The 19,045-nt window shown below is 40.9% G+C and overlaps 1 protein-coding gene across 7 annotated transcripts in view; it reads left to right on the forward strand.

The window, feature by feature from the left end:
• The window catches only part of EPS15L1 (epidermal growth factor receptor pathway substrate 15 like 1), a 252,064-nt gene that overhangs the window by 143,273 nt on the left and 89,746 nt on the right, over positions 1 to 19,045 (forward strand). For 4 of the 7 annotated variants that reach the window (XM_089670785.1, XM_089670787.1, XM_089670788.1 and 1 more), the window contains 4 exons: positions 3,001 to 3,130; positions 3,223 to 3,371; positions 3,620 to 3,680; positions 8,306 to 8,388. In XM_089670785.1, coding sequence (XP_089526911.1) covers positions 3,001 to 3,130; positions 3,223 to 3,371; positions 3,620 to 3,680; positions 8,306 to 8,388 — 423 coding nt within the window. Of the gene's footprint in view, positions 1 to 3,000; positions 3,131 to 3,222; positions 3,372 to 3,484; positions 3,509 to 3,619; positions 3,681 to 8,305; positions 8,389 to 19,045 lie in introns of all 7 variants that reach the window. The other 3 variants (XM_089670784.1, XM_089670786.1, XM_089670790.1) reach the window with 1 other exon arrangement.

A 19,045-nucleotide genomic window follows, 5' to 3' on the forward strand; every position in this document is an offset into this window, starting at 1 on the left:
GGCATTTTTTTTTAGCAAAATTTTTTTTATCTTGTGTGTGTTAAAAACGCTAAAAACCGCAAACGTGGAGAAGCGCAGCTAAACTCTAATGTAAAACTGCTGAAAAAAAGGATACTAATGCAATATTTGCATTTAAAAGATAAAATATCAATACACATTACTATTGGGAGTTTGTGTGCGATGAAGTAATAGTACAGCTCTTGGAAAGAAACTGTACTTCAGTGTGTATGTGGATTTACAGTGCATTTATAAAGTATTCAGACTCCCTTCCACTTTTTTCAATTTTGTTATGTTGCAGCCTGATACTACAGTTGTTTAAATTCATTTTTTTCCCTCATTAATCTACACTCGGTACCCCATAATGACAAAGTGAAAACAGAATTTTAGAAATGTCTGTGAATTTATTAAAAAGATAAAACTGAAATATTTATCCTTCCCATTGCGGTCATGGTTGCACAGTTTTTGGAACCCATTTGCATGTATGGTAGTCTTGTCCTATCGTGATGGATTTCTGGGCTGAGATATTTTGCATGATATCCACGGTTTGTGGTACGACATTAATGCCTGACCCAATGGTGGCACTTCTTAATATTTGACTTCCAGATGTAACTATCTCGCAGTTTAAACTATTTGTCTCCTTGAGGTGAAGCACAGGATAATGCAAAAAATCTGGCAGCCATGGGTCGATAATTATTTACAACAGGACTTCGATCAGTCCCTACGGGAAACCTTATTCATACTCACACCTGTACCAAATGGCTTCTTTAGACACTAGCTCGCCCACTGTGACTTCTACTGGACCCCCTGCGCTTCTTCCCTCTCTCCCCTTTTCTGCTCTCTGTTTCATTACCCTGTTATCTACTCCTTTCCATTGTGTGAGTTAAATAGAAAGTTTTGCACGCTTACTATTGTGGAGCTCTTAGGCAGTTATGCAGTGTATATATGTAAAAGTGTTGCGTAAATTCACAGTGCTATATAAGTACCTGTAATAAATAAATAAACCGTTGGCGTACATGGAGCCTTGGTGCTGTTTTTGTTTGTGCACTTGATATTGATACCCATCATTTACTATGCTTTTGCATAACACAAACACTTGAATGACAAACAACGTTAAGTTTGGTAAATTTTTTACTCAATAAAAATATTAAACAAGCAAAAAGCTGAAATATCACATGTGCTTAAAGCGGAGTTCCAGTGCAAACAGAAGTCAGCAGCTACAAAAACTGTAGCTGCTGACTTTTAAAAAATGGACACTTACCTGTCTCTTGATCCCACGGTGTTCTTGGTGCCAGCATCTTCAGTGTGGGCACGTGGCTGTGACAGCTAGGTGATCGCAGCGGAACTGTGAGTGGGTACCTGTCGATTTTGGGTACCCACTCCCTCAAGGTGCCAATCCTTAACAGGGAGAGGGGGACCAATCTTTAAAGCGGAACTTCCCCTTTTGGGTGGAGCTCTGTATAAGTATTCAGACTCCATACTCCTAAGCACATTTGGCAGCAATTACAGCCTCAAGTCTTTTTGGGTATGATGCGACAAGCTTTGCATACCTCAATTGGGGGGTTTTCTGCTGTTTTTTGCAAATCCTCTCAAGCTAAGGCAATTTGGATGGGGAGCCATTGTCAGATTTCTCCAGAGATGTTCAATAGGGTTCAAGTTAGGGTTCTGGCTGGGCCACACTAGGACATTCACAGAGTTGTCCCTAAGCCACTCCTGTGTTGTCTTGGCTGTGCTTAGGAAGGTGAACCATTGGCCCAGTCTGAGGTCTTGGTTTCATCAGACCGGGGAATCTTGTTCCTCACAGTCTGAGAGACCACCAGGTGCTTTTTTGCAAATTTCAAGTGGCCTTTCATGTGTTTTGCACTGAGGAAAAAGCTTCTATCTAGCCACTCTGCTATAAAGCCTATATTGGTGGAGGGCTGCAATAATGGTTGTCCTCCTGGAACTTCGTCCCATCTCCTCACAAGATCTCTGGAGCTCAGTCAGAGTGATCATCTGGATCTTGGTCACCTCTCTTACTAAGGCCCTTCTCTCCGATTGCTCAGTTTGGCCAGGCGACCAGCTCTTGGAAGAGTCCTGATTGTGCCAAACTTCTTCCTTTTGAGAATTATGGAGGTCATTGTGCTCTTGGGGGCCTTCAGTGCAGCAGAATTTTGTTTTTGTAGCCTTCCTCAGATCTGTGCCTTGCAATAGTCCTGTCTCTCAGCTCTGTAGGCAGTTCTTTTGACCTCATGGCTTTTGCTCTGATACAGTATGCATTGAGTGGGCTGAGAGGCCTTTTATAGAAGTGTGTACCTTTCCAAATCATGTCCAGGCAATTTCATTTACCACAGGTGGACTCCAGTCAAGGTGTAGAAATATCTCAGCAACAATCAAGAGAAATGGGAGACACCTGAGCTAAATTTCAAGTGTTGTTGCAAAGGGTCTGAATACTTATGTGTTTTTCCTTTTTCATATATTTGCACACATTTCTAAAATTCTTTTTTCACATTGTCATTATGGCGTACTGAATGTAGATTAATGGAAAAAAAAAAATTAAACAACTGTAGTATTGGGCTGCAACATAACAAAACTGAAAAAGTGAATGGGGTCTGAATACTTTATGAATGCACTGTATATGTATACATATTTTGCATGTCAAGTCAAATTCATTTATGCAGGTTCTATTAATTGGAAATGCATCTGATAGACTAATTACTTTTTTAAAAAATTCAAACATAGATTTGGTTTGTTTTGAGAATGGATTGTCCAGTCTGTTTTATGTAAAAAAATAAACTTCCAACCAGATTGTTTTTTTTTTTTTTTTCAGTCACCATAAAGTTGTAGTTTAATGTGTTTTAGTTTAGCAATGAGCTGCAAGCAGTGTAACTAATAATTGTCTTTTACATGGGATTTAAACATGACAAGGTTACATTGCTGTGTTTGACTCGGGAAGGGTACAAATACTTCTCATGTTGGTTTTAAAATAACTCATTCATAATTTTTTTTCTTCTTTCTTCACAGGATGATCCATTTAAAAGTAAATCCCACCTTTTCAACAGCAGCAACAACCAAGACCTCTACACTGACCCATTCCAAACCGAAGATCCCTTTACTTCAGACCCTTTTAAAGGGGCGGACCCTTTCAAGAGCAGTAAGTGCATCACAGTGTTCTAAGGAGCCGCACATTTTGGATTCTAAATAAAATATCTTGAGCTGAATACACAATAACCCTTTCTTCTTCAGATCCCTTTGGTGATGATCCTTTTAAAGAAACTGATCCATTCCATGCTCACTCTACTGATGACCCTTTCCAGAAACCCAACAAAAGTGACCCTTTTTCTGCTGATCCTTTCACAAAGAATAGTGTCCACTCCATGACTCTGCCATTAAAGGTTAGACAAATCCAACCAGATAAATTCAATAGCTTTTTAAAAATAATTTTTATATTTTGTGTAAACAGTGCATTTGTTGTGTTAACCCGAATTCTGTCCATGGTAACCAACAGGTCTCACGGCAATTCCCACTTTTAGTAAGTAGAATGTCTCCATTGATGAAATACCGGCCCCTGTAATAGTTAAGCATGAGTTAAATTATTGAAATTTAATCAGTCACTAATTTATATATTTTTCTTCCACAACAGTCTGATCCCTTTGAGAGTAGAGATCCTTTCTCCTCTTCAACACTGCCAAAGAAAGAATCAGGTGAGTAGGCTTGAAGTTAGATTTAGACTTCAGTTCTGATATTGTTTCACTATATGGTATTCAAGCTATCTAGGTTGTTGAAGAAGGCTTTAGGCAATAAAGGTCAGTTTGTCAAATGCCAGGTATAATGTTCTGGGGAACAAGGTTTATGCAATATTTATGCAAAATCAATCCAAAAACATAAATATGAAATCAGTCCACAAATACAAAATGGTAGAGTGCACGTAAACATAAGTGTAAAACCAATCGTGAACAATTGTGCACACACAGTGAGACTCTAATAAGTGACACTATCAGTAAGAAATGTATCCCCTAGAGCAGGGGTCTCCCAACTTTCTAAACAAAGTGAGAGTTTACTATCCTTCAGACTTTAGGAGGGCCAGACTGTGGCCAGTGGGAATAGAAAATGCCCTGGCAAAAGTGGCAGTAAACAATTCCCCATCATTGGTATCAGTGGGAGCAATAGTTCCCCACTGATGGTGTCAGTAGGAGGTATGGTGCCTCATCATTATTGTCAGTTGGAGGAATTCTGCCCTGGTAATAGTGTCAGTTGGAGGAATGCTGCCCTGTTGATAGTGTCAGTGGGAGTAATAGTGCCCCATTGTTGGTGTCAGTGGAAGAAATAGTTCCCTATCATTGGTGTCCTTAGAAGAAATAGTGCCCCATCATTGTTGTGAGTGGAAGAAACAGTGCCCTATCATTGGTATCAGTGGAAGGAATAGTTTCCCATCACTGATGTCATTGGAAGAAATAGTTCCCTATCATTGGTGTCTTTGGAAGAAATAGTTCCCTATCATTGGTGTCAGTGGAAGAAATAGTGCATTATCATTGGTGTCAGTGGAAAGAATAGTGCCCTGTCGATGGTATCAGTGGGAGGACTAGTGTCCCATCATTGGTGTCAGAGGAAAAAATAGTGCCCTATAATTGGTGTCAGTAGAAGGAATAATGCCCCACTCTTGGTGTCAGTGGGAGGAATAGTGCCTATCATTGGTGTCAGTGGGAGGAATAGTGCCTATCATTGGTGTCAGTGGAATAATAGTGCCCCATCATTGGTATCAGTGGGGAGGAATGGTGCCCCATCAGTGATGTCAGTTGGAGGAATAGTGCCTTATGGGCCAGATAAAGGTCAGCAATGGCAGTATCTGGCCCCCGGGCCACAGTTTGGAGACCACTGACCTAGAACAACCAGGCAAACTGCTTACCAGAACGCAATGACCCCCAATATATGAGTTGTCATAAGAGCTGATAACAATAGATGGTTCTGCTCTCTAGTATATGTAACAGGAGAACATACAAAGAGAAGTGACCTCCATAGTGCAGTAAGTACTGGAAAACCGCCTTATTAGAAGTTAAAAATTGAACAGTCACATTTTAAAAGAAATTGGTACCATTCATCATTGTAAAAAAGGAATTCCTGAGAGAGGTCTCTGCTGAGCTGAGCAATGGGAATTTATTCTACAAGTAATTCCCACTATCCCTTTATCAAACTCCAAAAGATCAACTTTACATTCTTCATATCGAACACCTGAATGACTGTATAAATATTGGATAGTGAACATAGTCGTTCTGCTGTTCATTTCCCAAATATACCTTTGCTACACTTACTTGTGTCTTGAGTTGGCTGGAGCCTCCAGAGTAGAACCCCTTGCTGACTGTGGTCATAAGTCATTTGTTATTGATGCATAGCCAGGAAACCGATAGCCATGAAGTGGTTGTCACCCTCTTCTGCTGTAGAATCTTGGATTAAGGTTAGCTAAATTCCTAACTCCAATTACACTGGTGTTGTATTCTTTATCTTGTATTGCGGAATATGGTGGTGTTTAAACAGAATACCCTGTTGCTCTCCCCCCTTTTGTTCACACTTTTCCCCTCCTTAAATCTCACCCTTTTTCTCTCCCTTTCGCTTTTGTCTTCCCTTCAAGTTTTTTTTCTCCTAGGCATATGACTTGCTTTGGTAAAGAGAGATTATATAGCTCAATTGTTATACCTTGTATTCATTTTAGTGTTCATACTTTGTCATAACCTGTTATGCCTTCACTAAGTCTTTCCCTGTAAAATTGAAAATGTTTTTCTATAAAATCTAGCAAATGGAAAAAAAAAACCCCAAGGAATTCCTGGTCTGTCAGCTGATATGCGTGATTATGTCAGCACATTTTCCCTTTGAATGTTTGATACCCTAATAATATTTATTTAGATTCTGCTGAAATGACATGAAGTGAGTGGGAAAGCATAGGTGAAGCAATATTTCAAATATTTATTTTTTGCATACTTAAAGTGTATGTTATCTCTAAATTTAATATTGAAGATATAAGTCTTTTATGCTATGATGGTTTGTTAAACTTGCCTGTTGTATATCTTTATCATACCGTATAGCACACAGGCAGAATATTCATACACCATGAGGGTTATAGGCTTGTACCTTTAGGTGATTGGAAACTGGCAAAGCTTTAGAGCACCCCCACACACACACACACACCGGGGTGCCTCCCTCATAACCCTACCCAATTCTGTGAGTCCTCGTTAGTGTCTGATAATGGTGGACCTTTTTCTCCTTCATGGAGAAAATCACCCTTAGCTTAACTAGTTTATTATTTTTCTTTATTATTTTATCTTCCGATTCTTTATTGTTGTCTTTTGTAATTTTATTTCTTCTTTTGCTTAAAAATACCTGTTGACCCTGCCAGCCAATCTTTCTTGCTTTACCAGTCTTATCACACCAAGCATACTGCTTTTAGTGAGTCTTCATATGTGTAAAAACTATAACAGGATAACGTTCGCATGCCAGGAATGGTCCACGGAAGCTGGTCTACCTCATCTAATACAAACCACATCTCCAACACAACTCACAAAACATTGTCACTGAACCAGTACCAGGACATGTTCATCCAGCGACCAGGGCAAGGATGGGTAACTGCACCCCCTTTCCTACTGCTAATGCATTTTGTAGAATGGGTGTAATGCCCTGTGTTCATTCTCTGTCCGCTTGATTTGCTGTGCCCAAGTCAGCTGCCCTTCCTGCCCACTCCTTTTCCCGGCCCTGCTGTGAAATGAAAACAATAAAAATTAATAATGTTGATTTACAGACCATTTCAGCTTGTTGGAAGTTTTCTTTGTGTGCAATCCATGTATGAAACTAGCAGAGCTATTCCAACCAGGACTCAGGAGCATGCTATCAAATCAGTCAGTCAATTAGTATATCATCTATTGCTGCGTAAATTCCAGTGTATATATTCCATAGTTTGTAGACACTATACCTTTCAAACAAACCAATTAGTTCAGTCTCTCTTATCAGAGAATAAGTTGTGGACATTTAAACAAGAGGAGGAGCAGAGAAGTCAGGATCAAACATCCTTTTTACACAATGCACAGGATTAACCCTTTAGGTTTCACAGTGAATATGACAAGCATGCTTTACTACACATACAGATTGATTTTACTGTTGTGGGTTTAGTAACACTAAAAAATACCACAGTGATCCTTTATTGAACCTGAACTTTGATCCCAGTCATAGGATAATTTGTTTAACCATACAAAATGTATGCTAACCGCTTCCCAACCGCCCTATAGCAAAACTACTGCTACAGGGCGGCAGAGCTGCGCAAAAGCTGCCCTTCCTGCCCAGTGTCATTAGTACAGTGTCAGTGCTTTTTTATTAGCACTGATTACTGTATTAGTGTCACTGGGGATGTCAATGACAGTTAATTCCCCCCCAGTGTCAGAATGGCTGACGCAGTCCCTCTATAAGACGCTGATCACCGCCATTACTAGTATAAATAAAATTCCAGTATATATACCACCATTTGCAGATACTATAACTTTCACATAAACAAATTAATTTAATGTTGAATATATTTTTATTATTATTAGTTTTCTTTAGAATATACAAACAGGAAGACATACAGAATGTATTTTTTTTAATGTTGAATATATTTTTATTATTATTAGTTTTCTTTAGAATATACAAACAGGAAGACATACATAATGTAAACCAATTAATTTACACATATTGGGATTTTTTTTTATAGAAAAGACATGTAGCAGAATATATTGTGACCTAAATTTGACATAATTTGATTTTTACAATTTTTTTTACTGGATATGTTTTATAGCAAAAAGTCAAAAATATTGTTCTTTTTCCAAAATTGTCAGTCTTTTTTTGTTTATAGCACAAAAAATTAAAACCACACAGGCGATCAAATACCACTGAAAGAAAGCTCCATTTGTGGGGCAAAAAAGGATATAAATTTAATTTGGGTGCTGCGTTGCATGACAACGCAATTGTCAGTTAACACAGCGCCGTATCGCGAAAAATGGCCTGGTCAGGAAGGGCGGTAAATCCTCTGGGAGGGCAAGTGGTTAAGTAAAGCTCAGAAATGTGCTAACGTTTCGTTTGATGTTTTAGAAATGTACTCTTTCGTGTTGAGCATTTGCTTCACCTCACTGTCATCTGTATCCTTTCCAATCTAACTTTATTACTACCTAATTTATACTGAAGTATGCACTAAGGTGCAATTATTGTAATAGCCTCACTTTAGCACTCTGGTAGAGACATGAGTGCAATGAGGAAAGTAGGGGTGTACAGCTTTTATACATTTTAAGATTTAAACTTACTGCTTGTATTGTAGACCCATTTGGAACTCTGGACCCCTTTGGAAGCAGTGCATTCAACAGCAATGAAAGTTTTGCAGACTTTAGCCACATGTCCAAGGTAAGTAGAGGTTTTCTTATTTATAGTAAGAATTCTGGGCACACAGCTAAATATACATTATTATTTTTACTCTGTTAAAAAATAGCTCATATATTAGAAAAAATAGCAGCACATCAAATAAAGTAACTCATATAAAGCATAATGACATTTTGAGCTGCAGCCAGTTCTTTCTCAAATGCAGAGTATACTTGCATGTACAGTGAGGAACAGAAGTATTTGAACACCCTGCGATTTTGCAAGTTCTCCCACTTAGAAATCATGGAGGGGTCTGAAATTCACATTGTAGGTGCATTCCCACTCTAAGAGACAGAATTTAAAAAAAAAATTCAGGAAATCACATTGTATGATTTTTAAAGAATTTGTCTTGCACTGCTGAACGTAAGTATTTGAACACCTAAGAAAATCAGTGTTAATATTTAGTACAGAAGCCTTTGTTTGCAATTACAGAGGTCAGACGTTTCCTGTAGTTCTTGACCAGGTTTGCACACACTGCAACAGGGATTTTGGCCCACTCCTCCACACAGATCTCTAGATCTGTCAGGTTTCGAGGCTGTTGCTGAGCAACACAGAGTTTCAGCTCCCTCCAAAGATGTTCTATTGGATTTAGGTCTGGAGACTGGCCATGCCACTCCAAAACCTTGATATGCTTCTTACGGAGCCACTCCTTGGTTATCCTGGCTGTGTGCTTTGGGTCGTTGTCATGTTGGAAGACCCAGCCACGACCCATCTTCAATGCTCTGACTGAGGGAAGGAGGTTGTTGCTCAAAATCTCACAATAAATGGCCCCATTCGTCCTCTCCTTAATACAGTACAGTCGTCCTGTCCCATTTGCAGAAAAGCACCCCCAAAGCATGATGTTAACACCCCCATGCTTCACAGTAGGGATGGTGTTCTTGGGATGCAACTCATCCTTCTTTTTCCTCCAAACACGACGAGTGAAGTTTAGACCAAAAAGTTCTACTTTGATCTCATCTGACCACATGACTTTCTCCCATGCCTCCTCTGGATCATCCAGATGGTCATTGGCAAACTTCAGACGGGCCTGGACATGTGATGACTTGAGCAGGGGAACCTTCCGTGCAATGCATGATTTGAAACCATGACGGCGTAGTGTTCTACCGACAGTGACCTTTGAAACTGTGGTCCCAGCTCTCTTCATGTCATTGACCAGCTCCTCCCTTGTAGTTCTGGGCTGATTCCTTACCTTTCTTATCATCAGTGATACCCCACGAGCTGAGATCTTGCATGGAGCCCCAGTCTGAGGGAGACTGACAGTCGTCTTTAGCCTCTTCCATTTTCTAACAATTGCTCCAACAGTTGATCTATTTTCACCAAGCTGCTTGGCAATTGCCCCGTAGCCCTTTCCAGCCTTGTGGAGGTCCACAATTTTGTCTCTGGTGTCTTTTGACAACTCTTTAGTCTTGCCCATGGTAGTAGTTGGTGTCTGACTGACTGTGGGGTGGACAGGTGTCTTTAAAGAGCTCAGACAGGTGCTACTAAGTTAGATTAATGAGTGGAGTAGAGGTAGACTTTTTAAAGGCACAGTAACAGGTCTTTGAGAGCCAGAATGTTTCTTATGTTCAGCAGTGCAAGACAAATAAATTCTTTAAAAATCATACAATGTGATTTCCTGAATTTTTTTTTTTTAATTCTGTCTCTGAGTGGGAATGCACATACACTGTGAATTTCAGACCCCTCTATGATTTCTAAGTGGGAGAACTTGCAAAATCGCAGGGTGTTCAAATACGTCTGTTCCTCACTGTAAATATATATAATTTTTAGATCTTCCCTAAGGTTCATATCACTCAATACAAATATCTGTCATGTTACATTCTAAATTATTCACCAACCACATCAGCAAATACTATGAGCAAACTCTGTATAACGCTTGAATGTAATTGCCATATATACTAATTTCACATTTTGGTAACAAGAAGTCTTCAAGCTTGAACTGTAATACAGATATACACATTCTCTTTTGTTTGCTTGTCAAAGGATTTGTAATTCTAGCCAGCACCAGAACCCCAATGCACTCTTTACAACCAGACAGGTGACTTTTTTTCTGGTTTTGCTTTCTGACATCTTATATCATCTATCGGCCCCCAGCCTTATAATTAAACAACGAATCTGCATCTTTACCTCTCTCCAATGAGCATGCAGCTGACACATGAAATACCATTCTTACTGTAAGAGGTGCATGCATTGCAAGAATGCCTGTCTAAAATTACAGAATTCTCCAGCAGGTAAAACAGTCAATGTGTATGTGACCGAACTGTATATTTAGCGGTTTGTCCAGAATTCCTCTTTAATATTTATATTATATATTATTAGTGTACTGTCTGTCTTTGCAGGACCTGTTTGACTCTTTTGTTCACCATTAGGTGTCACCATTACCACACTAAGTTTCCAAAGTATGCTCATACTGAAACCTTGAGCTCTCTAGTATCTCACTCACCACTTCAAAGTTGCAGTTGTAAGGTGTAATAAACAAGGCAAATGTGGTTTTATCTATGAAATTCTAGCTTGTTTTCACAGAAATATTTACATTCTTAGGTTGTCTTTAACCTACATTTTATTTCTAAAGAAATTAAGTTAGGTTTTGAAAAATAAGGACCCACTAAATTCTTCTAAGTAGCATCATTTGTACAAACCCACAGTTCTTTAGATATGTAAAGGGGTCTATACCTTATTTCTTTATGTGGCTTTAATATAATCTTTGAATGTTTGATGTGGAGCATTGTTTTAAAGTGTATGTCTGGGTAAAATAAAACATGCTCAGTAGATCTGTGCAATAAATGCACTCTTCTCCATGCTTTTTTTTTCATTTAAGAAGTTGCAGGTAAAGAGATTTGATAGTTGATCCTGCCATAAATTCAGTAAGCTTCCAGCTACATATTACCTCATACCTCATCTCTATAACATAAGGGGAAGATGTTCTGTAGTAGCATGGGACAATTCCCAACAGGGCTGATAACACTGCTCGGGATTTCAGTGCAGTAAAGGCAATATTGTCCGCTTACTACAGGATGTTAGGAGCTCACTGAGTTTCTGACGGGCCTAATGGATAAGTTCACCTTTGGGAACATGTTACATGTTCCCATTTTTAGGGTGAAACGTAACATGTTCTTGCTCCTGCAGAAGCTCCCTGATCCCCTTCCTCCCCACACCCGCTGTCACTATTTAAAAAGAGCACAGCCATGCAGGGCTCCACCCACATGGCTGCATCATTCATTCACAGAATTCTGTGATAGAATGAACTACAAGTACCAACAGCCTTTATGACTGATTGCTTGTAGTTTTCAATGAACTACCAGGCCCCTGTTGAGTGCTCTAGTAGTCCACTGATTCCTCCTGTCATTTTGTGACTGCCTGCATGTAAGAGGTATGGGTAGACGGCGTACACTGACAGTCTGCAGAACCTCTGCATTGCACCTGCTATCTGCTGATTATGGGTGCAATACTTTCCAGGCTCCTACAAAAAAATAATAATAAAATGCACATTTTTTTACCTGCAAAAAATGTGCATTTTTAATTTTTTTTTTTTTTATTTTAAAGGTGAACTTATCCTTTAATAGGTATTACTCTTTTGTTCATTGTAGGACACAGGTCTGCTTAAATAATCACCGACAAGGTATATTGCCACCTTCAGTAGTATCTGCAGGTAGCCAAAATCCCTTCCGCAGCTTTGGACAACTCTGGTATTAGCCTAATGTCTTAGAGTTAGAACATTAGAATGTTCCTCCTGGAAATCCTAGTTCCTTTTGTTTTTTTTCTTCATTTAGGTTACTAGCTGGGTGACAGGCTGCGTAATATAGAATCCTACTGGTTCCCCAGTTGTAGCCAATAGGAGCATGCAGTTCCTTGCTGTGTGTAGGTTTCACTGTGATCACTCAGTTTCCTTATAAGCAGCCTGTGGGGTTTTTTGCCATAGTGGGACAAGTATGACTAGATAACCTGATTGTCTGTCCCACTGTCCCTCTTTTGGGCCTCAGCTCTGTTCAGTGGTGGTCTGAATTCACGATGGTGGAAGGCTAAGACTCCTGGCATATTTATAACAAAAATACAGTGAGTAATGCTCCTTTGCATCCCCCACCTCTACTTCTTTAAGAGACCAAGTGGCAGCCAGAGGTGCCATTGTTGTGTGCTCACTTTAGGGAAATCTGCCCTGTCTGTTGTTGGCTGAAAACTCTCACTGGAGGTGCAGGAGAGCTGCAATCCACCACTACATGTCCTTGGCAGCCAGAGTCTGCAGAGCAGGTCCCTCCTCTACATGAAATTTTGCCCCCACCTGTTCAGCAAAGGTGTGGGGGGGTCAACATCTGGTGTTTACAGGCTTATCGCTAGTTATGTCTAAGATAGGTTCACAAATTGGTAGCCTTGTGTTACCAAATCAAATTTCATCAAAATCCCCACCCTTTGCAGAAGTTTTTTCACGAATCCCCTCAGAGGTTAGCAGAGTTACTCCTGACTGAAGGGATGGTGGTCCCAATTTCTATCACAGAGGCTCAGGGGTTTTACTCAAACCTCTTAACGACACCCAAAAAGAGTGGAATTTGTCAAAATCCAAAACTTCTAAGTAGAGTTGATCTGTGCAATGGGGGCTTCCTGGCATCGGGAGACTTTCAAATTGATCATAAAGGAATTTTTTTTTCATAAGTCTGATACTAATAACGTATTTGTGTTTTTTGTTTTTTTGGGTCCTTTTTCATCCTGATTTTCCTTTTAAAAGCTGTCCCCTGGCCAGACTGCCACATTGTTTGTGCCGCTGGGACCTATGGAGCCCTGTGGAGTCTTCTCTATCTACTTGCTCCTGCTTGGAACTACAGCTGTACATTGAGTTGAGAGCTCCGCACACACAGTCAGTGTGTGAGGGTAGCCTTTGCTAGATGCATCATCTGGAAAGATGACCTATACAGATGCAATAAGAAAACACCATGGCTGTGTGTCATATGTAAATTATAAGGAGCACAGCGGCAGTGCTGGAAATGTCCCACATCCTGAATTGCGCAGATTCCCATACCTACCAGAGGCAGAAAATTGTCATGTGGACTATCTCAGCAGAAAAACTCTGGATGATTGAGAATGGGCCCTTTTCCAGAGGTCTTCCAGCAAATCTGCCAGTGATGGAGAAAAGTCAGATGTCTATCTTTTGGCATTGTACTTCAGTTCAAAGATGGATTGGTTTGTACCAAGGGCAAAGGACCCATGGACAGACGTGCTAAACTCATTGATAGTTCCTTGGGGTCATTACACTCTGGTTTATACTTACAAAGTAAATTTGTTGCCATGATTCGTGTGCTGGATGGAAGTCGAGGAGATTCTGGTGATCCTAGTTGCTCCAGATTTTCCCTGCAGGTTATTGTACATGGATCTAGTTTGGCTGGTTTTGGATGCTCATTAGAATCTACCATGGTGAGAGGACTTTTTTTTTTTTTTTTTTCCCCAAGGGTCCGTTTACCGGTCATTGGCATTAATGTCTTGGCTAGGTTGTCAGATACAATCATCTGTACCATACTTAAGACTCACAAGGCGAAGTCTCATAATGTTTGCCATTGTATGTAGCTTGATGTAGTGAATCATATGTGGAAAACTCTTGTGAACCTCTAGGGGTATGCCCTCATTCTTTGTAATTTGCCCATCTCCTGGCCTTTCTCTAGTGCATAGTGGAGCAGTTGAGGATCAGGTGTCATTGCTCGTTGTTTTCCAGTGTCCACGGTCATTTGCTGCCACTTGTCCAAACCAGTATTCAGGGAGTCACACACGTTGCTCATTCAGATCTTCCTATGTGCTATCAAAGGTTAGCTGTGCGGTCTAAAAAGGCGAGCCTTTTCCCTCCATGGCCTTTCCACAAGGCAGCTAGCAAGGAGATTTCTACTTTGCTTTGCAAACGGAACTTTTCTCCATCTTCAAGCACTTATCCACTTGCCTGGAATATTTTAGCTGACAAGCCTCTTCTCCCTGCATTCCTCATAAGACTCTTGTATTGGTCTTCATAAGACTGGCAAACTCTGCAGGCTGTTTCCAATAGCTTTGTGACTATTCGGATGCCTTTCAGAATTATCCACTTATTGCAGATGCCTCAGCGCATGTGCTCAACAATTTTCATCTAGCCATCATAAAAAGAAAGTTCACATCCATTGCAGAAAACTTCTTCTGTTTTGTGCCTTCTATGGTACAACGTAAATGGATTCTATTCATATGTCCAATATTTGGTTGGCCATGTTGATATGGTTTATTCATCGTTTTTGCAATTTGATTTTTGCCAGCTTACTGCTGGGTAGGTTTTATAATGTATGCTGATTCTATTGAGTAGCAGTTTGGGGGTAACAATGTATTCACGATTTTTCGTACAGATTCTCTGTGTGACTCATTTTGTCATTTCTGATTGTCCCTGTATATGGAAACCAGCTTCTTTTTCCACCATTTCTCCGTGGTTCATTTTGGATAGAGTAAGGGAGTGTTATAACCGCTGTCAGTTTTTTTTTTTTTTGCCACCTATGTCTCATTTTCTTTCACTTCCTGTTCCTTTGTCAAAAGTAAGGGAATCCTGGGACATCGCCATTGGAAGATTTCCCTGTATTCCATTTTTGTCTACCAAAAATGTGCAATTTTCTTTCACTTTCACTGATAACCATAAACAGGACAATAAAGAGGGTGAATCTCCCTAATGGGGGCACAGACGGCAATAAAACCTGACTGGGGTTCTAATCCTCCTACATTCTATCCAAAACTAAAAAAACTGCCTTTAGTGACACTTTAAGGACAAAGTTCCCTGTGCTTATTGCAGAGAGCACTCTACTAGATTGGTGAGTGCCTCTTGGGCTTTTAGGCATCAGACAACTGTTTCCCAAATTTGCAAGGTTGCCATCTGGTCATCTGTTCACACATTTTACATGTTTTATTGGGTGGATGTTAAGGCCTCCTCTGTTGCCAGCTTACAGCATAAGGTCTTTCAGGTGGCTCTTTGGGCTGCAGAAAGTCCCCATTTTTTTGTTTTCTTGGGCTTGTAAAGGTCTGTTTGCTGCATTGCCCACTGCTCCGTTAGACTACCTCAGTTGTCTCAGCTTAACTGGATGCTGTGTCCTTTAAGGAACCATAAAGGCACATGTCTCAGTCTTCTGCAGTTGTGATCTGCCCCTAAGTACTGCTTATCTACAAAACTGAAGTATGCTGGGAGTGAGGGGTTACATCTGGCTGGCCAATGCTTTTGTTTTTTTTTTTCTTATGTCCAATTCATCCTGTAGGCAGCAAAATAACCCAGTTCTCCAGATTAACTGAATCTTAATGAACATAAAAATGGATTTTGCAGTAAATACAGAAACAATTGAGTACTGAGGTGATACTTCTTTTTTTATTTGCACTAACATACAATTTTGAGGACAAGCTTTTGGGGTATGTCCCCTTCTTCAAGGTCCAGGCAGTACTACTACAAAGTTTTAGCAGAATGTTAGAAGATATGTTGAAAGGGGGAGGAAAAAACAAAAAAAAAAAAACAGAAACACAAACAGATGTACACAGCAATAGTTAAAAGACTAGTATTAGACTAGAGATAAGACACAGCAAAAGCAAAGACTGGGGGGGAACAACACTCACAGAGGGGGTCATTAAACTGTTGGATAATGAGTGAGGAATCCCATGTTCAAATTAAGGCCATTATCTCTTGTGTCAAATAGAATTATCAATCTTAGTTCAAAAGTTTTCCTTTCCTGAATAGATTTGAAATTTCCTTTAAGAACTAAAATATGGAGGTCTTCCATATTGTGGTCCGGTTGTGCGAAATGGTGTCCCACAGGTGTGCAGAAGTCCTCTTCTTTATGTTTCTTGATGGTGTGTCTGTGCAAATTCATCTTTGTTTGCAACTTCTGTCCTGTTTCGCCAACATAAGATCCTTTGCTACATTTTCTGCACTGGATAAGGTACACAACATTACTAGAGGTGAAGCTGTATGATCCGGAGATATTGAAGATCCCTTTTGAGTGTCTGACACTTTTTGATGGATTGATTTGGTTGCAGTTTGCAGTGTTTTTTATTGCAGGGTTTGCTTCCATTATTTGTGACATCATAATCAGAAGGAAGTTTCCTACTGATTAGTTTATTTCTGAGGTTGGGGGGTTGTCTGAAGGCCAGTATTGGGGGTTGCTGGAATATTTCTTTCAGAGTTCCATCCTCTATTATGATGGGTTGTAAATCTTTGATTATATTTCTTATTCCTTCTAGTGCTGGGTTGTATGTGGTTACTAGAGGTACACGGTTGTTTGTTTTTTTCTCTTTGTACTGAAGTAGATTTTCTCTTCGGGTTCTCAAGGCTGTGTTTGTGCTGGTGTTGATAGTTTTGTCCTTGTAACCTTTCTTATGGAAGGAGTCTGCTAGTGTCCCAAGATGTTTGTCTCTGTCTCTTGGGTCAGAACATATTCGGTGGTATCTAATGGCCTGACTGTGTATGATGGCACGTTTCGTGTGTTGGGGGTGGAAGCTAGAACTGTGGAGGTAGTTGCATCTGTCAGTGGGTTTCCTGTATATTGAAGTGTGAAGCATATCATCCTTGATGTATACTGTGGTGTCTAGGAAGTTGACGTGTGTTTGAGTATTCCATTTTTAGTTTGATTGATGGATAAAAAGTGTTGATCAATGAGTAAAATTGTTTTAGGTTTTCTTCACCTTCTGTCTAAATGATGAAAATATCATCAATATAGCGATAGTATCTGTATGGTTTTTGTTCCATGCTGTTCAGGAATTTTTCTTCCAGGTCAGCCATAAATAAATTGGCATATTGGAGTGCCATTTTACTTCCCATCACAGTATCCTTACATTGAAGATAGATGTCTTTATTGAAGGCAAAGTAGTTGTGTGTAAGTATGAATTCAATGAGCTGTGTAACATCCTCAGCAGTGTATTTGTGGTTTGGTGAGGATGATAAGGATCTGTGACATGCAGCTAATCCATCCTTGTGAGGGATATTACTATACAGGGATACTACATCCATAGTCACTAGATGTGTATTAGATGGTAATTGCTGTATGTTGTTGATCTTGTTCAGAAAGTCAGTTGTGTCTTGCAGGAAACTTGCAGTATTCTTGACTAACGGTTTTAAAACATTTTCTACAAAGCCTGAGATGTCTTCAGTGAGTGTGTTCATACCTGTTATGATGGGTCTGCCTGGATCACTCATTATCCAACAGTTTTATGACCCCCTCTGTGAGTGTTGTTCCCCCCCCAGTCTTTGCTTTTGCTGTGTCTTATCTCTAGTCTAATCCTAGTCTTTTAACCATTGCTGTGTACATCGAGGATTGCAGTAATCTATCGGCCTCCTGGACCCGTATCCCGCTTCCTCGACGATTTCTCCGCCTGGTTACCCTTCTTCCTCTCCTCAGAGCTACCCACAATCATCCTTGGAGACTTCAATATCCCTATCAACGTCAATAACCCAGCTACATCCCAACTCCTCCACCTAACCTCTTCTTTTGCACTCACACAGTGTACACAGTCCTCCACCCACTCCGACGGGAACACCCTGGACCTTGTTTTCTCTCATCTCTGCACCCCCCACAACCTCACAAACACCCCTTTCCCACTCTCTGACCACAACCTCATTACATTCTCTGTCTCCCCGTCCTCAAACACCTCTCCCCCCAAATGTCAAACCATCACCATCCGTAACCTCCGCAACCTGAACCCTGCCACTCTACGGCTGACCAACTTTACGACAGTATCCTTCCACTGTGCTGCCCTGACCTGGCCACTATTGCTTATAACAACTCGCTGTCAGCCACCCTAGACTCCTTAGCACCCCTAACCACACGTAGCATTAGACCCCAACCGCTTCAACCCTGGCAGAATGACCACACCAAGAATCTTAAAGGACGCAGTCGTGCGCTGGAGCGATTATGGCGCAAAACCAGATGCCAACAAGCACTCGCCCTATACAAATCTGCCTTCCTCACCTACACGTCCTCCCTCAGCGCTGCCAAACAAGCCTACTTCGTAACCCTCATCAATACCCTCTCCTCCAATCCTCACCAGCACTTCTCCACTTTTAACTCCCTACTCTCCCCCCCCCACCTCCACCCAGTACCTCACTCACCGCCCATGAGATTGCTAACCACTTCCAAAACAAGATCGACGCAATCCGTAGGGACATCGCCAATGCTCAGACTTCCACTCCACCTAGCCTCCCTCCCATGATAACCCCCTCAACACTCCCCTCCTCGCAACTGCCCAGACCCCCACCCCACCTAACATCCCGCACACTAAAACCCCCCCAACACTTCACTCCTTCGACCTTGTTACCACTGAAGAGGTCACTAAGGTCTTCTCCGGAGCCCGCCTCACCACCTGCCCCCTTGACCCTGTCCCCACACAACTCCTACGGTCATCCTCCTCCATCCTACGCTCCCTCACCCACATCTTCAATCTCTCCCTCTCTACTGGCGCATTCCCCTCCCCCCTAAAGCACGCGCACATCACCCCCATACTCAAAAAACCCTGCCTGGACCCCACCGACCTGAACAACTTTAGACCCATCTCCCTGCTGCCATTTTACATCCAAACTCCTCGAGCGCTTAGTCTATAATCGCCTAAGCTCCCACCTCAACGACAACAACCTCCTCGATCCCCTACAGTCTGGCTTCCGTCCCCTACACTCCACCGAAACCGCCCT

The sequence above is a fragment of the Staurois parvus genome, unplaced genomic scaffold (assembly GCF_062004578.1).
Source record: "Staurois parvus isolate SC_StPar_1 unplaced genomic scaffold, SC_StPar_1.0 ptg000096l, whole genome shotgun sequence".
NCBI lineage: Eukaryota > Metazoa > Chordata > Amphibia > Anura > Ranidae > Staurois > Staurois parvus.